This window comes from Notolepis coatsorum (assembly GCF_963971535.1).
Source record: "Notolepis coatsorum genome assembly, chromosome: 6".
Classification (NCBI taxonomy): domain Eukaryota; kingdom Metazoa; phylum Chordata; class Actinopteri; order Aulopiformes; family Paralepididae; genus Notolepis; species Notolepis coatsorum.
Genome location: NC_140170.1, coordinates 7394088 through 7412215, shown reverse-complemented (window position 1 = coordinate 7412215; position 18128 = coordinate 7394088). Strand labels below are relative to the sequence as shown.

Here is an 18128-nt window from a genome sequence, read left to right as displayed (position 1 = left end):
CTTACTGTCTCACTCTTAATGTCTCACTCTTACTGTCTCACTCTTACTGTCTCACTCTTAATGTCTCACTCACTCTTAATCTCTCACTCTTAATCTCTCACTCTTAATCTCTCACTCTTAATCTCTCACTCTTAATGTCTCACTCTTACTGTCTCACTCACTCTTAATCTCTCACTCTTAATGTCTCACTCTTAATCTCTCACTCTTAATGTCTCACTCTTAATGTCTCACTCTTACTGTCTCACTCACTCTTAATCTCTCACTCTTAATGTCTCACTCTTAATCTCTCACTCTTAATGTCTCACTCTTAATGTCTCACTCACTCTTAATGTCTCACTCTTAATGTCTCACTCTTAATGTCTCACTCACTCTTAATGTCTCACTCTTAATGTCTCACTCACTCTTAATGTCTCACTCTTAATGTCTCACTCTTAATGTCTCACTCTTACTGTCTCACACACTCTTAATGTCTCACTCTTAATGTCTCACTCTTAATGTCTCACTCTTAATGTCTCACTCACAATGTCTCACTCTTAATCTCTCACTCTTAATGTCTCACTCTTAATGTCTCACTCACTCTTAATCTCTCACTCTTAATGTCTCACTCTTAATCTCTCACTCTTAATGTCTCACTCTTACTGTCTCACTCTTAATGTCTCACTCTTAATGTCTCACTCACTCTTAATCTCTCACTCTTAATCTCTCACTCTTAATCTCCCACTCTTAATGTCTCACTCTTAATATCTCACTCTTACTGTCTCACTCACTCTTAATGTCTCACTCTTAATGTCTCACTCTTACTGTCTCACTCTTAATGTCTCACTCACTCTTAATCTCTCACTCTTAATGTCTCACTCTTAATATCTCACGCACTCTTAATGTCTCACTCTTAATGTCTCACTCTTAATGTCTCACTCTTAATGTCTCACTCACAATGTCTCACTCTTAATCTCTCACTCTTAATGTCTCACTCTTAATGTCTCACTCACTCTTAATCTCTCACTCTTAATGTCTCACTCTTAATGTCTCACTCTTACTGTCTCACTCTTAATGTCTCACTCTTAATGTCTCACTCACTCTTAATCTCTCACTCTTAATCTCTCACTCTTAATCTCCCACTCTTAATGTCTCACTCTTAATATCTCACTCTTACTGTCTCACTCACTCTTAATGTCTCACTCTTAATGTCTCACTCTTACTGTCTCACTCTTAATGTCTCACTCACTCTTAATCTCTCACTCTTAATGTCTCACTCTTAATATCTCACGCACTCTTAATGTCTCACTCTTAATGTCTCACTCTTAATGTCTCACTCTTAATGTCTCACTCACAATGTCTCACTCTTAATCTCTCACTCTTAATGTCTCACTCTTAATGTCTCACTCACTCTTAATCTCTCACTCTTAATGTCTCACTCTTAATCTCTCACTCTTAATGTCTCACTCTTACTGTCTCACTCTTAATGTCTCACTCTTAATGTCTCACTCACTCTTAATCTCTCACTCTTAATCTCTCACTCTTAATCTCCCACTCTTAATGTCTCACTCTTAATATCTCACTCTTACTGTCTCACTCACTCTTAATGTCTCACTCTTAATGTCTCACTCTTACTGTCTCACTCTTAATGTCTCACTCACTCTTAATCTCTCACTCTTAATGTCTCACTCTTAATATCTCACTCTTAATGTCTCACTCTTGATGTCTCACGCACTCTTAATCTCTCACTCTTAATGTCTCACTCACTCTTAATCTCTCACTCTTAATGTCTCACTCTTAATCTCTCACTCTTAATGTCTCACTCTTAATGTCTCACTCTTAATCTCTCACTCTTAATGTCTCACTCTTAATGTCTCACTCTTAATGTCTCACTCTTACTGTCTCACTCACTCTTAATCTCTCACTCTTAATCTCTCACTCTTAATATCTCACTCTTACTGTCTCACTCTTAATGTCTCACTCTTACTGTCTCACTCACTCTTAATGTCTCACTCTTAATGTCTCACTCTTACTGTCTCACTCTTAATGTCTCTAATCTAAACTAACTAATGGGGAAAAGCCTTGGTGAAGAGGTGTGTTTTGAGAGCAGTGTTGAAGGTGTCCAGGGGTTGGGGCGTTGCGGATTTTCTGGCGGGGGGGAGAGAGTTCCAGAGGGTAGGGGACGCCACGCTGAAGGCTCTGTCACCGAAAGTCCGCGAGCTGGTGCGAGGGATGCAGAGGAGACCCAGATCGGAGCTAAGACAGTTACAAGTCGACACACGGTGGTCAGAGATCATACTTTTAGATGCAGCGAGAGAAGGAAGAACCTTCAGCTTCAGAGTCAGTCGGAGGACATTCCAGGTGTTGGGACTTGGAAGCATCAAAGGAGAAAGCAGTTCTTCCTGGTTCAGAGCAAAACTGGAGGAACCCTGAGAACCAACCAGTCATTAGAACGTGTAGAATAGCTTCCAAGATTCCATTCCAACAGTGTTGTGATGTAAGAGGGAAGTTTACCAATAAATAACAGGGTTTGCACAAGGTCCTTGAAGTTAAAGTGCTTGATTTTTTACCAAAAAAAAGGTCAAGGCCTGGAATCCCTTGAAAACACCCAATTTTTTAACAAGGTGCTTAAAAAGTCCTTGAAATTTAAATCAAAGAAAATGTGTTCAACCATGATAAAAAAAAAATCTGAATCAAGAAGTAATTGGTTTTAATTTAAAGTGTAACTAACTAATTGTCGGAAATTGGTTTTAATAAATATTGGATCCGATTTTCTTTCTATAAAAAACTGCATTTAAAAGTGAATTGGATCCTTTTAAATGCCCCTTTAAAATGAAAAATAGTGCTGGGAAAAGTACTTGAAAGTCCTTGAATTTCATTTTGCAATGTCTGTGGGAACCCTGAAATAATAAATAAACAAATACTAATGATACGTAGTTACGCCTTTCAACCAGAGAAGGCCATTCATCCTTTTCATAAAGGACACAGTGGTGGGCATCACACCTGTCCCCAGTAATACATCTGAGGGCAGGATGATGGACAGTCCAGAGGTTTAACAGTGGAAGCCGCAGCATGTCTATAAATCACAGCAAAACTGGTAAACCTTGGTTTTTATCCTATGTTTCCTTTACAGAAAAATACCTGCATTCTGCCAGAGGACTTGAGAGATTTCTATCTGACCACCGACGGCTTCATGCTCACCTGGAGCGTCAAACTAGACAGTAGGTATCCCCATCACAGCGTTATTAGTCACATTTCCCATTTGTTAGTAACTTAATACTTCACACCAGCCCCTTAGTAACCAGCTCCAACTCAACGTCAGCAAGACAAAGGAGCTGGTGGTGGACTACGGAAGAGGCAGGAAGGGTCTCCCTTCTCCCATAATCCTCCGAGGGGAGGAGGTAGAGATGGTGGAGTCCTACAAGTTCCCTGGGGTTCACCTGAACAAAAAACTGGACTGGTCGGACAACACTGAGGCCCTCTACAGGAAGGGACAGAGTAGGCTGTTCTTCCTGAGGAGACTCAGGTCGTTCGACGTGTGCAACCGACTGCTGTTATCTTTCTACCAGTCGGTTGTAGCCAGCGTCCACTTTTTTGCTGTGGTGTGCTGGGGGGGGGGCAACATCAACTCAAGGGACTCCAGCAAGCTGAACAAGCTGGTGAAGAAGGCTAGCTCAGTAGTGGGTGGTGAGCTGTATAATCTAGAGGTGGTGGCTGAGAGGAGGATGAGGAGAAAGCTAGAAGCTAGTACTGACTATCTTGTATTTTGCACTAGAGACTCATATCACTGGACTCGTATCACTGGACTATCTTGTATTTTGTACTTTTTTTTAATATTATATTGTATTGTATTTATATTTTATAGTGTGTATATAGATACTGGACTGTATAGGACTGTGACGCTATGTATCCCCCACCCTGTATCCCCCCCATGCTGCTTTGACACCCGAATTTCCCCAAGGGGATCAATAAAGGATCATCTTACAGAGAACCCATCCATCCTATAGCCACGGTGAAATGCACTGCGGGGTTACTTGGATGTTGTTATATCAGATTAGATTACATTTAGATTCAAATGTATTGTCATTATACAGCACACATGTACAGTCACGTTTGGCATCCATCCAGAGTGTAAATGTAATAGTAATATACAAGGTACAGGTGATTAAACTGGGGCATAAAATATATGAATCAGTAATACTGAGTATAGTGCTAATCAGATGTATGTACAGAGTTGTAGTATTAATATGTACAGTGATACAGGTATAAAGACACTATGGTAGTAAGTCTTAGTTATATGGGTTATGTGCAGGTGTATAAGTAGGTATACAGAAGAATTATATGCAGGTATATTCAGACAGATATGTGTATATATATCGATATATATATGTATCTGCAGTGTGTATATAAATGTATAGAGTATATACGATATATATACAACACTATTGTACATGCTATCATAACAGAGTTATATGGGAGACTATAGTAGGAGATACTGTAGGTAATTATAGGGATGTTCGATATTGGCTTTTTTACTGATATACCGATATTGTCCAACTCTTAATTTCTGATACCGATATCAACCGATACCACCGATATATGCAGCCCCCCCCCCCCCCCCCCCAATTTCAGGTAATTAACATTACATATCTCTTGTCGTGGAATTAACACAACATTATGTATACTTTTGACAATAAATAAAATAAGAATTTGTTCTTACTTGCTTGCCTGGGTAAATAAAGTCAAGAGTTGTATTTGTCACGGCATACAAGCATACAGTGAAATGCGGGGGGTCTTGCCCGCAACCATTGTGCAATAATGCAATAATACAATAATACAATAATAAGAATCCAATAGGATGAGAATAAGACATTTGTGCAATAATACAAGTAATAAGAATAAGACATAACAGGTATATGTACATAAAGTTTACAAAAAGCATGGTAAGACATGCTAAGGTCTTGCGATAGTGCAATACACTGTTAGCTACGGGTGGGGCACTGGGTCTTATGTACACTACTATACAATGCTTTACTATACAATCTGCAGTTATACTATCTGTCCTTATGCTAACTTGCTATCCATCTATTTACTATACAAGAACCACTCCCGTTCTTGTTTTTAAAGTGACCTTTCATTGTGTAAAGTGGCCATTGAGTGTGAGCGTGTGCAGCATGTGTGTGTGTGTGTGTGTTCATGCTAAAAAGGTTATAAATATATTTTTTTTTGAAACCCGATCATTTCCGATATTACATTTTAATGCCAATATCGGCCGATAATATCGGACATCCCTAGCAATTATGATTATTATGAACCACATTGTTCAACGCTGTCCAACCGCCACTGTTGCAGGAAGACTGGTGGTGTGTGATGCATTGCTGCTGACCTCTGACCTCGCTGACGCCGGTCTCCGTGTGTGCGTCGTCGTGTCTTTCAGATGAATGCGTGCCGGTAGGCTGCATGGTGATCCACGGCGTGGCCTGCCTGCTCCCCCTGCTGCCCCAGCCCACATCCGTCTTCGCCCGGCGCGGCGCACCCTCGCTGGCCGACCTGGACTGGGACGAGGACGACCACAACAGCACCGACGGTGGGGAAACTCCACTGTCTCTCCACTAACTTCATCTGTACTTTTAAACCCTTTCCCTGCCACACTATACAGAAGGGTTAACCCTTTGTCTATCACACTACAGACGGTTAGTAAAGGGTTAACCTTCTGTAGTGGTAGTGAAACGGTTAACCCGTTGTTGTCGTGTGGCAGTGAAAGGGTTAACCGTTTGGTAGTGCGGTAGTGAAAGGGTTAAAGGAACACGCCGACATTGTGGGAAATGCGCATATTATGTATACTTTTTATTTTTCTCATATTTGTTATATTCAGATTTCTTTTATTTCCTATATTTATGTCTTTACACTATGACCCTGCCCTTACCCATACCTCCCATGCTGCTGTGACACATTTCCCCCAAGGGGATCAATAAAGGAATATCTTCAGAGTCTGACAAGAAGATAGCTTAGCACAAATGAATGGACGTGGATACGGATCAGCTAGCCTATAGCCGTCGGCCACAAACACCTCTCCCAGAGTTTTAAGCTAGGCTAGTGGTCCATATCTGCTTCCATTCATTTGTGCTCGCTTGCAGCCGGATAGCTTTCTACTGAACGCACAGAGAGGAGGAAATTGGTGTCTTCTTATCATCTCTTGTCTGACTCTAGAGTAGACGAAGGTAAGCACATTTTCCATAATGTTGGCATCCTTTTAACACTTTGAGTGCCAAGGACGAGAAATCTCGTTGTTCGCCGCCATGCGTTGAGTGCCAACGACGAGAGATCTCGTTATTTAATCGTTATTGCTTTTATTAGCGATATCCATTCATTTTTCATCAATCCAGCCTCACGTTATCATTGGGACTGTCTCTGACCTCGAAAAGGGAGAATACCGCCCCCTATCGTCTCTCCGGATGGTATTGCACCCATTGGATTGGACTCAATGGAAATGCATGGGCGGGAAAAAAACGGATTCCACATTTTACTTCTCAGGCCATGTAACCCGAGACGATTGCATTCATTGGGGACCCTCAGAGCAGCGTGGAATATGTGTTTCGAGGTTGGATCGTTGGATCAATAAACGCGATCGATATTTGGAATGGCAATCAGGAATTGGAATAATCTTTTTGCAGAACATCTGATGTGAGGTAAGGAATCTATTTTACCAGTCTTGGGGTAATCAGATGTGTTTTTCACATATTTCACAACGTGTCCCCTATTTGTGTATGTGTGTATATGACGTTAGCGCTGACCAGGTCATAGATAATCGATTTTTCAGCCCGCTTCTCTAGCGTGCATAAGTACACATATACTATCGATAATCTAGCGTTTATTTGAAAACTATTCATAAATCAGCCGGAAAATTACAACGTGTTGTGTGTATTCCACTAAAGAGCTATTATCACGGAATCTTTTTTTTCTTCTAGAAATTTCCCAAAACTTCCGTTTTTAAAAACGGTATAAAACGGAAATGTACCGATGAAAAAACAAATCCGTTTCGTACATGTTGACTGCAAGCAAGTCATTGATAAGCGACGGGCGTATTACACACATAGCCATAATATAGAATATAGAAATCATGAAATATCGGAAAATCAGTCCAAAAAGGCTGGCATTCAAGCGATAAATCGTGCGCCCCCTGCTGGCACTCAATGTGTTAATCCTTTCACTGCCACACGACAGAAGGTTAACCCTTTGACCGTCGGTTGTGTGATAGTAAAGGGTTGACCTTCGGTTGTGTGGCAGTGAAAGGGTTAACCGGCTGTTGTGTGGCAGTGAAAGGGTTAACCTTCTGTGTATTGTCGCAGTGAAATGGTTAACCGTTTGGTAGTGTGGCAGTGAAAGGGTTAACTGTCAATCATGAAATGATCAGCTGCACAGAGAGAGAGAGAGAGGAGTTCAGTGTGATTCCCTTTATCTCTTGCCCCAGGGTCAGAAGTTCAGCTCCCTGCAGCTCCCCATTTTGATTCCCGGAGTCGGATCTTTGAACTGGACTCCTGCGGCGGGAGCGGCAAGGTGTGCCTCGTCTACAAACACTGCAGCCAAGGTGCTACTGTACTTACATTACATTTACATTACATTACATTTACATTACATTTACAAGGTGTGCCTTGTCTACAAACACTGCAGCCAAGGTGCTACTGTACTTACATTACATTTACATTACATTACATTACATTTACAAGGTGTGCCTGGTCTGTAAACACTGCAGCCAAGGTGTTCTGCTACTTGCATCAGGGTTCACACAAGGTCCTTGAAGTGCTTAAAGTGCTTGATTTTTTTTACCAAAAAAAGTCAAGGCCTGGAATTCCTTGAAAACAGCCCATTTTATAACAAGGTGCTTAAAAAGTCCTTGAAATTCAAATCAACCATTAGCATTGCACGTTTTGTTCATCCATGATAAAATTGTTCTGAATCAAGATTCTTTTAAATTTGATTTAAAATAACTAATTGTCGGAAATCGTTTTTTTTATTATAAAAAAAACAGCATTTAAAATAGAATTGTATCCCTTTAAATGCCCTTTTAAAATAAAAAATAGTGCGTAGGAAAGTCCTTGAATAAAATTTTGCAATGTCTCGGAACCCTCTTACATTTACATTTAGTCATTTAGCTGAACGCTTCGATCCAAAGTCACTTACAAATTGAGAACAACAAGTCAGCAGGAAGGTACATCTCTGGCAGCTAAGGGTCAGTGGCATCGTTCGTCAAGTAGTGTCGAGTTTGAGTGTTACACTCTTGAGTAGCATAGTAGTATAGACATATTAGCATAATATATAGGAGTATCATAGTATAGATATATTAGCATGATGGGTAGGAGTAGTATAGACATATTAGCATAATATGTAGGAGTAGCATAGTATAGAAGTATTAGCATGATGGGTAGGAGTAGTATAGAAGTATTAGCATAATATGTAGGAGTAGCATAGTATAGAAGTATTAGCATGATGGGTAGGAGTAGTATAGAAGTATTAGCATAATATGTAGGAGTAGCATAGTATAGATATATTAGCATGATGGGTAGGAGTAGTATAGACATCATATTAGCATAATATATAGGAGTAGCATAGTATAGATATATTTGCATGATGGGTAGGAGTAGTATAGACATCATATTAGCATAATATATAGGAGTAGCATAGTATAGATATATTAGCATGATGGGTAGGAGTAGTATAGACATATTAGCATAATATGTAGGAGTAGCATAGTATAGATATATTAGCATGATGGGTAGGAGTAGTATAGAAGTATTAGCATAATATGTAGGAGTAGCATAGTATAGATGTATTAGCATGATAGGTAGGAGTAGTATAGAAGTATTAGCATGATAGGTAGGAGTATAGCTATATATTAGCATGATAGGTAGGAGTAGTATAGAAGTATTAGCATGATAGGTAGGAGTATAGCTATATATTAGCATGATAGGTAGGAGTAGTATAGAAGTATTAGCATGATAGGTAGGAGTAGTATAGAAGTATTAGCATGATAGGTAGGAGTAGTATAGAAGTATTAGCATGATAGGTAGGAGTATAGCTATATATTAGCATGATAGGTAGGAGTAGCATAGTAGTATAGATATATTAGCATAGTAGGTACTAGTATGAGTGTAGTAGCATAGCAGTAATAACAAGGTACATTATAGTACAGACCGAAGGTTCGTTTTTTTTTTCATCCGTTCAAACTCTAGTGTGCATCATCATCATCATCAATAACGTGTGTGCGTGCGTGCTTGCGTGCGTGCGTGTGCGTGTGTGTGTGTGTGTGTGTTCTCCAGGTGTGGTGGCCCAGCAGAGCGAGGTGTGGTTCCTGGACCGCTCTCTCTACTGGCACTACCTGACCCCCAGCTTCACCGCCTACTACCGGCTGATGATCACCCACCTGGGGCTGCCCGAGTGGCAGTACTCCTTCACGCCCTACGGCCCCAGCCCGCAGGCCAAGGTAGATTCAAGATTCAAGATTCAAGATTGTTGATTGGCATGTGCACAGTTCAACAGACAGTTGGCCATACAATGAAAATCTTACTTTGCTAGTCCGCCCTTCACACAAAATCACACAATACTTAACTTAAACATATTTGAAATACAAGCGAGTGCTAGAAAATGAGGTAAAATAGATAAATATAATATATACAAGGCACAGTGAGTTACATTACACATTCCGATCAGTATTTACATGTGAATGGAGGTGACAGTGGGTCACAGTGGCAGGTAGCAGGTCACATTACACAGTGCTCCTTCACCCCCTACGGCCCCCCAGCCCTCAGGCCAAGGTAGCAGGTCACATTACACAGTGCTCCTTCACCCCCCTACGGCCCCCCAGCCCTCAGGCCAAGGTAGCAGGTCACATTACACAGTGCTCCTTCACCCCCTACGGCCCCCCAGCCCTCAGGCCAAGGTAGCAGGTCACATTACACAGTGCTCCTTCACCCCCCTACGGCCCCCCAGCCCTCAGGCCAAGGTAGCAGGTCACATTACACAGTGCTCCTTCACCCCCTACGGCCCCCCAGCCCTCAGGCCAAGGTAGCAGGTCACATTACACAGTGCTCCTTCACCCCCCTACGGCCCCCCAGCCCTCAGGCCAAGGTAGCAGGTCACAGGGTTCGCACAAGGTCCTTGAAGTGCTTAAAGTGCTTGATTTATGACCCCAAAAAAAGTCAAAAAAGTCCTTGAAAACAGCAAAGAAAATTTAACAAGGTGCTTAAAAAGTCCTTGAAATTCTAATCAAAGTCAGCTTTGTCGTCGCTTCTCATAATGTCAAGCCATACAGATAAATTTAATTGCGTTCCCCCCTTCCCACGGTGTATATAAAAAAAGATCTAATATAAACATAAAGTAACATATAGGACTTAAGTAACATTATGGGACACAATGTACATACACTATACAGGACTATATATACGGTATAAACAGTGGCTAAAAAAGGTTATGTATGATTGAAATACATATACTGTAGGAGGTAAAAGAGAACTTAGTGCAAATCTTTTTTAGCAGCAGTGGTATATAATCAGTATAACTAATAAATAATGGCAGTAGAATACAATAATGGCAGTAAAGTGGCAGTGAGATGATAGATATGGCAGTAAACTAAAATAATGGCAGTAAAGTAAAGTGGCGGTGAATTGGTGAAGTGGCAGTGTGTGTCTGTGTGTGTGTCAGTGGGGGGGGGGGGGTTAGTCCAGGTTCTGTGGTGGCAGAGTGAGAGTAGAGGGGAGAGAGCTGGGAGAGAGTTCAGCTTCCTGACAGCCTGGTGTATGAAGCTGTCTCTCAGTCTGCTGCTCCTGCAGCTCGGAGGCTCCTCATTCTCCTCCCGGAGGGCAGCAGAGTGAAGAAGCGTTGTGAGGGGTGGGTGATGTCGCCCGCAATGCGTAGTGCTTTGCGGGCCAGGCGTGTGTTGTAGATCAGGGGTTCCAAAAGTCGGGGTCGCGACCCACAGGAGGGTCGCGATCCGCCGCGGGGGGCGGTAGCCAGATGACTCCACTGAACTTAAAAGCAGGCCAGGACAGTGTTTCTAGTTGCAGCAGCGCAATAGTTAGATAACCTAGGTGGGGAACAACCAGGAGATCACTGCAACTCACACAAGTTGGAGAACTATCTCTCTCTCTCTCTCTCTTGCTCTCACACACACACAAAAGAAAAACCTCACATGTGATTGGTGGAGGCGGGACCCTTACAAAAAACTGTTGTTGCTAATCATTGACACATGCTAGCCTGTAATAATCCCCCCCAGAAAAATCTACTTTGCATTTGATATATTGCAAATATATGCCATCACACACACTGGCATTTAAAGGGTTAGAATTATAAAATTAATATGTGGTGTTATGATCAGGGCTGAAGTTGAATAAAATATTGTATTATTTTCAATCTGACATTACAAAAAAACTGAAAATCCATCAAAATCAGTGTTGTTGCTAATCATATGCTAGCCTGTTTTTTAACAATCATTTGTGATGCCATCACAAACACTGGCATTTAAAGGGTACAAATAAAAAAATGCCTGCACCAGAATGCAGGAAATGAAGTCTTTGTAACAAGAAATGTCCTGGTGGGGGACCCCCAGACCCCCTGCTTAAAAAGTGGCCTGACTGGGGCTATATTTTGCACTATATTTCCTGGCCTGAATGATTTCCCCAGTCCGGCCCTGGTTAAAAGCCTCCAATGCTTATTAGTGTGTGTGCGTTTGAACGTGTGCATGTTTCAACCATACATTTCCATTTATTAATAATAAAAAAAATATAATAGTGGGGGTCGCGGCTCTCTGACCCCGTTATTTTTGGGTTGCGGCCTGAAAAGTTTTGGAACCCCTGTTGTAGATGTCCTGGAGGGAGGGAGGGGGGCACCAACAATCCTCTCAGCTGTTCCGACCGTGCACTGCAGGGTCTTGCGGCAGGATGCCGTGCAGCCGCCATACCACGCGGTTATGCAGCTGGTCAGGAGGCTCTCGATGGTGCCCCGGTAGAAGGAGCACAGGATGGGCACTGAGGCTGCAGCTCTTCTCAGTTTGCGGAGGAAGTAGAGGCGCTGTTGAGCTTTCTTCGCCAGTGATGCCAGTGATGCTGTGTTGGTGTTCACCAATCAACCATTCGCATTGAAAGTTTTGTTCATCCATGTTCTGAATCAAGAAATTAAATGTTTTTATTTAAAGTGTCACTACTTGTCGGAAATTGGTTTTAAGCCATACATATTGGATCCGATTTGTTTTCTATAAAAACAGCATTTAAAAGTTATTGTAAATGCCCCTTTAAAATGAAAAATAGGGATTGGAAAAGTACTTGAAAGTCCTTGAATTCATTTTGCAATGTCTGTGGGAACCCTGAGGTTACATTACATTACAATGTATTGCCATCATACAGCACAAGTAGGCCTACAGTACAATGAAAAGAAGTTTACCATCCAACCAGAGTGCAAATGTAACAGTAAAGTGCAACAGTAATATACAATGTACAGGTGATTAAACTGGGTATAAAATATATAGATTAGTACTACTGAGTAATAGTGCTATTCAGATGTATGTACAGAGTTGTAGTATTAATTTGTACAGTGATACAGGTATAAAGACACCAGTGTTTCCCATTAATTACCTAGACTGTGGCGGTTCTCAACAGGGGTGCCTAGGCACACTAGGGTGCCTCAGAGAGCTGCCAGGGGTGCCTTGAGATTTCTCAAAAAAAAAAATATATATATATTTTTTTTTTAATATGATTAAAGAAAATGATCACTAAAGTGCTACCTGTTGCAGCTGCACTCTTTTCCATGAAAATACCACATTTGGATAAGTTTGACAATTTCTAAAAAAATGAAAATCACAATTTTTTTTAATATGTTTTGGTAGCTTTTTCATTTGTTTATTGGACAAGTCCGCCAGAGAGGAAGGATGGGAGAGAGATATGGGGGAAGACATTCGGCAAAGGTCGCCGGGTCCGGGAGTCGAACCCTGGACGGCCGTGCATCACCCTGGCACCCTGAAAATCATTATTTAATAAAACAGAGAAAAGGATCACCAAGTTACTCTGGATAAATACCCCTTACAGACAACATTGAGACAAAGCTCCCTGACACAACTCCATCCAAGCTCTTGGAAGAACTCATTGAAATCTAATCTGATACCACCTGGAGAGCTGGTTTCAGTGAAGTGCCCCTGGAAACATGTTGGTCTGAGGGTGCTTTCTCACTCACCATCGGGGTCGAATCAGCTCCGTACCGTCTCGTTACGTCTTTGGGTGCGAACTCCCCCCCCCCCTCTCCCCCCTCTAGTTTGTGTACACACTTCAGTCTTGGTTCGCTCCGGGTACTGTTTATGGTTTGCGTTTTGAGCGTGTACGCTTGCCGTAGGCGATGATGTCACGCTCGAAAATGTAAACACAGGAAGAGTGTTAACACGGCGGTGGAGACTGGATGCTGATATAAAATAAACAAATAACCAATAAATATGAAGTTATATTTGAACCTCTGTTGTCAAGCCTTGTCAATATAACCCACCCCCTTTTCTCACGAATGGAACTGGTGTTGTAGAGTCCGCTTTTGAGCGTTTTCCAGGGCTAACGCTAAGCTAACGGCTAACGCTAGTTAGCTTAGCCTATTACTAGTAACATTGCTCGCATCAATTATATTGAATGTCATTGATCTACCGGTCGATCATGGCCGACTGGTTGGGCACCACTGGTCTATAGAAATAAATGCATTCGAACAAGAAAGTATAGTAGACATAGCAATGGCAAACGCTAACGCTAAGCTAACGGCTAACGCTAGTTAGCTTAGCCTGTTCAGCAGCTAACATTATCCCATCGCTCGTGGCAATTATATTGCATGTCATTGATCTACTGGTCGACCACGGCCGACTGGTTGGGCACCACTGGTCTAATAGAAATAAATGCATTCGAACAAGAAACCAATGTATAGACATAGCAATGGCAAACAAAATTGCCAGGCCTAATGCAAGCCAGGGAAGTGTTGCGCTTTGTAACGTGGCTTCATGTTTTCATCCACTGAGCTGTGAGGCTCCACATGCTTGTTTTGGTTGAGGTCTGAACTCGCAAATTGCCCATAAATATCGTTTTTGTGGGTATTGTCCAGTTGTTGCTGTGTGGTTTTATCTGCCCAAAATTCAAGCAAGCATGAAAGCATTACAGTAACAACGTTGTGTGTGTCACGCCCCCCGCTCGCACTAGCGCGCACCCGAGACCACCTATTTCACCGGTCCAGGTTCAGCGCCCCCGGGGACGAATCGACGGGAACGGGGGGGAGCGTTCTCACTCAGACGGACACACCCTTTTCTGGTGCGACCCGGCGCTGATTCGACCCCGAATGGTGAGTGAGAAAGGGCCCTGAGTGTGGTGCTGAGTATCAAGTATCTCATGATGATGCAGCAGTTAAGGTGTTGATACCATTCAGCACCACATATCTGTGTGAAGCTGGCTTTTCATCCATGACAGCTCTGAAAACAAAATATAGGTCCAAGTTGAGCCTTGAGGATGACATGCGTGTTGCCTTGTCAAAGATCTCCCCACGTATTGACCGTATTATTAGCCAACAGCAGCAGCAGACCTCACATTGAGCTAGAAATGTCCACTGAGTGAACGAGTGCTTATCTTCTGTATTTATTTATATTTTTTGAGAAATGGTAACTTGGTGATACATGAAATACATGATTTTCTGTTTTTGAGAAATGGTCACACTTATCCAAATATGCAATTTTAATGGAAAACAGTGCAGCTGCAACAGATAGCACTTTAGTGATAATTTTCTGTAATTTTATTTAAAAAAATATGCTATTTGATTTACTACTACAAGCAGTGTAATGTCAACAGTACTAAGCCATTTAGACCTGAAACGCCATTTAGACCTTATTTTGAAAGCCAAAAAGACAGGACCGGAAAAGTCTTTATCGTATATAGGGGTGCCCTGGAATATTTTATTGGACACAGGGGTGCCTTGGCAGCAGAAAGGTTGAGAACCCCAGAGGAGTTTCGGGAATGAGTAAAATGTGCAGGTCATCTTTTCAGACCTGTGGGGCAAGCACTGCACATGCATCATGCCGGCTAGCAAGCTAGCTAGCTACTAACATTACATAAAAAACAATAACGTTATAAACTATACACAATATGTACAACGAAACAATGATTTACATTAGTATTTACAGAGATTTAATATCCAGCGAAATAACGTTATACGATTTAAATTATAAATTCAAATATGGTAACATGGTTGTGGCTTTTAAAAAATGGTGGTTGGCTTTAGAGATAAATCGTTATGATCACCGGAGCACTAGTGTTGGGTGAAACAGATACTAGCCACAGATTCAGGGTCAGTTATTTTCCCATTGTACGAATGGTTAAGCTTATGGAATGTAAGTGAAATCTGATCCTAGGTCTGCGACTAAAGCCAGGAGTCTATGCTGTGGTGAAAGCAGCGCCAAAAAATCGCAGTGTAGTTTCTCAGTGAACGAAAACATAAACGTTGTTATTTTGCTACCTTTACGATTTAATTGCGAATATTTTCATGTTGAGCTATAGATTGTGGATGAATACGCACAGAAAGGTACACCATGCAAATGTTCATGATTTATTTGTTTTAAAACGAGACGATTTAGAAATGGGCAATGGGGAAATACATTGCGTTTTCAAGAGGGTGGACCACGGAGAAACAGCAATGATGTAACCACTACACCTCCCTATAGACCAGGAAGTAACTACTACACCTCCCTATAGACCAGGAAGTAACCACTACACCTCCCTATAGACCAGGAAGTAACCACTACACCTCCCTATAGACCAGGAAGTAACCACTACACCTCCCTATACACCAGGAAGTAACCACTACACCTCCCTATAGACCAGGGGTGGCCAACCTTTTTTGAACCAAGATCTACTTTTTTATTTACCACCTAGCCCGAGAGCTACCAGCCAAAATTGTATATTGTAAGCAGTCATTTGAGGCTTTATAAAAGCAGCATAATGAACACAAATCTGTCAGTGCCGAGTCCGACCTCATCTTAAATAACAAACAGCATTGCTTGTTGTAGTTAACAAGGAGAGGAAGAGTTGATTTAGCAAAAAAAAAAAAACGTTTTTTCTTTTTTTTTTTATAATCAAATTTTATTAATCAAGATCTACTTGAAATCAGCCCGCGATCTACCTGTCGATCGCGATCGACTGGTTGGGCACCACTGCTATAGACCAAGAAGTAACCACTACACCTCCCTATAGACCAGGAAGTAACCACTACACCTCCCTATAGACCAAGAAGTAACCACTACACCTCCCTATAGACCAGGAAGTAACCACTACACCTCCCTATACACCAGGAAGTAACCACTACACCTCCCTATAGACCAGGAAGTAACCACTACACCTCCCTATATGCGTCTATACTTTCCGTAGCCGCATTTCTGGCAAGACGCTCTCTGATTGGCCGACGCCTGTTTCTACACTGGTTAAGCTTAGGCACTCTTTCGAAGTTGGTTAAGGTTAGAGTTTGTCTTAGAGCATGGCGATAGAACGCCAGGTAGTTTGCAGGCTGTTCAATGCGGAAATGGGCAAAGACACAGCTCGTCACGCGATTGGGCAACAGTGGCCAATCAGAGAGCGTCTGCCAGAAATGCGGCTACGGAAAGTATAGACGCTCCATATACACCAGGAAGTAACCACTACACCTCCCTATACTGGGAATGAATGCTAGTGCATATCACAAGTCATGCAGCGTATTAAAAAGTCTTTAATGTACAAGATTTTTGGGGCGAGAGGAATTAAAGGTCGGTCTCATATAGACACCTGTTACAAATATAAGCCAGGTTGTGTTCAACGATTGAAGCAAACCGGGTATCTGCGTGGTATTAAATTCATAATTCTCAATTCAAGGCCTTTTCAGTATCTCTACGTGGTGTTTTTTTTGGTTGGTATTAAAGGGAGCTCTAAGTTGTATTGAAAAGGTCTTAACAGTCTGCTTTGCACTAGATAGTACTGTACATTAGTACACTGCATAGTTGTGTATTGTATATTATATGGTAACTCAGAACATTGTACATATGTCTATACCGAACAACTGTGACCTCATTTTCTTCTTCTAAATTCATGCTATATTATGTTATTATGTTATTTGATACTATCTTGTCTAGCACAGTCTCTGGAGCGTAACAGTAAGAAGCATTTTGTATGAAAGTATTCTGTACTTCTGTATGACAACTATTAAAGAACTTGAACTTGAACAGTCAAATAAATTAGCTTTTTCAAACCTGCAGATAACCATTCACGTTTAACCTAAGTTTGAGGGATATTAGTGATAAGGTTTGCTTACTTTGTGAGTGCATGGGGTTTTACATGCGGCATGGGATTTAGTTGTTGTAAAAACAAGCGAAGATATATCTTTTTTTAGACAAGATGTTATTTGCATAAACTATTAGACTATTTGAATATTCTAAAATCGATACCCAAGGCGAATTGCAAAGGATTACGTATTAGTCTGAATCTTTAAATTGACTCAACCGCAAACCCCGCCCTCTGTTCTCGATCCTCCAATCACAACTGTTGCTCCCGGGGGGGCGCCCTTCTCTCCTGTCCCCCTCTGCAGCAGTGGGCGTCCCTGTACCAACCCCTGACCTTCGACCTGGAGTCCGGTCAGACCGCCGACCTCGCCGGTGACCTCTACCTCAACAAGCTGGACCCCACCAAGGCCTTCAGGGGCAAAGCCAAGCCGGCCACACCTAAGAAGAAGCAGTCGCCCCAGGGCCAGGGGGGCCCCGGGAAGCATGGCCTGGCTAAGCGGTGACCTTTCACCTTTCATGTGTACAGTATCCGCCAGGGTATTAAAAAGTTATGATACTCAATTTAAGGCCTTTATAGTTATTAAAAAGACTTACATTTCATTTGCACAGGTATTACATTCTTTGGGGGGGGGGGGGGGCTGGGGCAGGCATCCCGCCCGGCTGTCGGATATGAAATAACATTAAATATGTTTTTTTATGTTGTTTTTTGCGGGGCTACCGGGAGCTCGGTGCATCTGGCGAGAACGGAACGTGTACGAATTTAAATTGACGCCGGCAGTTTCTAGCTAGACATTGGTATTAAATCTTGCTCTAAGTGGTATTAAAAAAGTCTTAAATGATGTCCACTGGC

The 18128-nt window shown here is 41.9% G+C and overlaps 1 protein-coding gene across 1 annotated transcript in view; it reads left to right on the top strand.

The window, feature by feature from the left end:
* The window catches only part of LOC311230765 (tubulin polyglutamylase complex subunit 2-like), a gene marked incomplete at both ends in the record, with an annotated part of 67154 nt that extends 49373 nt beyond the window's left edge, over positions 1–17781 (top strand). Inside the window, 5 exons of the mRNA XM_084317124.1 lie at positions 3110–3197; positions 5414–5563; positions 7454–7564; positions 9294–9457; positions 17584–17781. Of these exons, the coding sequence (XP_084173250.1) occupies positions 3110–3197; positions 5414–5563; positions 7454–7564; positions 9294–9457; positions 17584–17781 (711 nt within the window). The remainder of the gene's footprint in view (positions 1–3109; positions 3198–5413; positions 5564–7453; positions 7565–9293; positions 9458–17583) is intronic.
* Between the last annotated feature and the right edge of the window lie 347 nt (positions 17782–18128).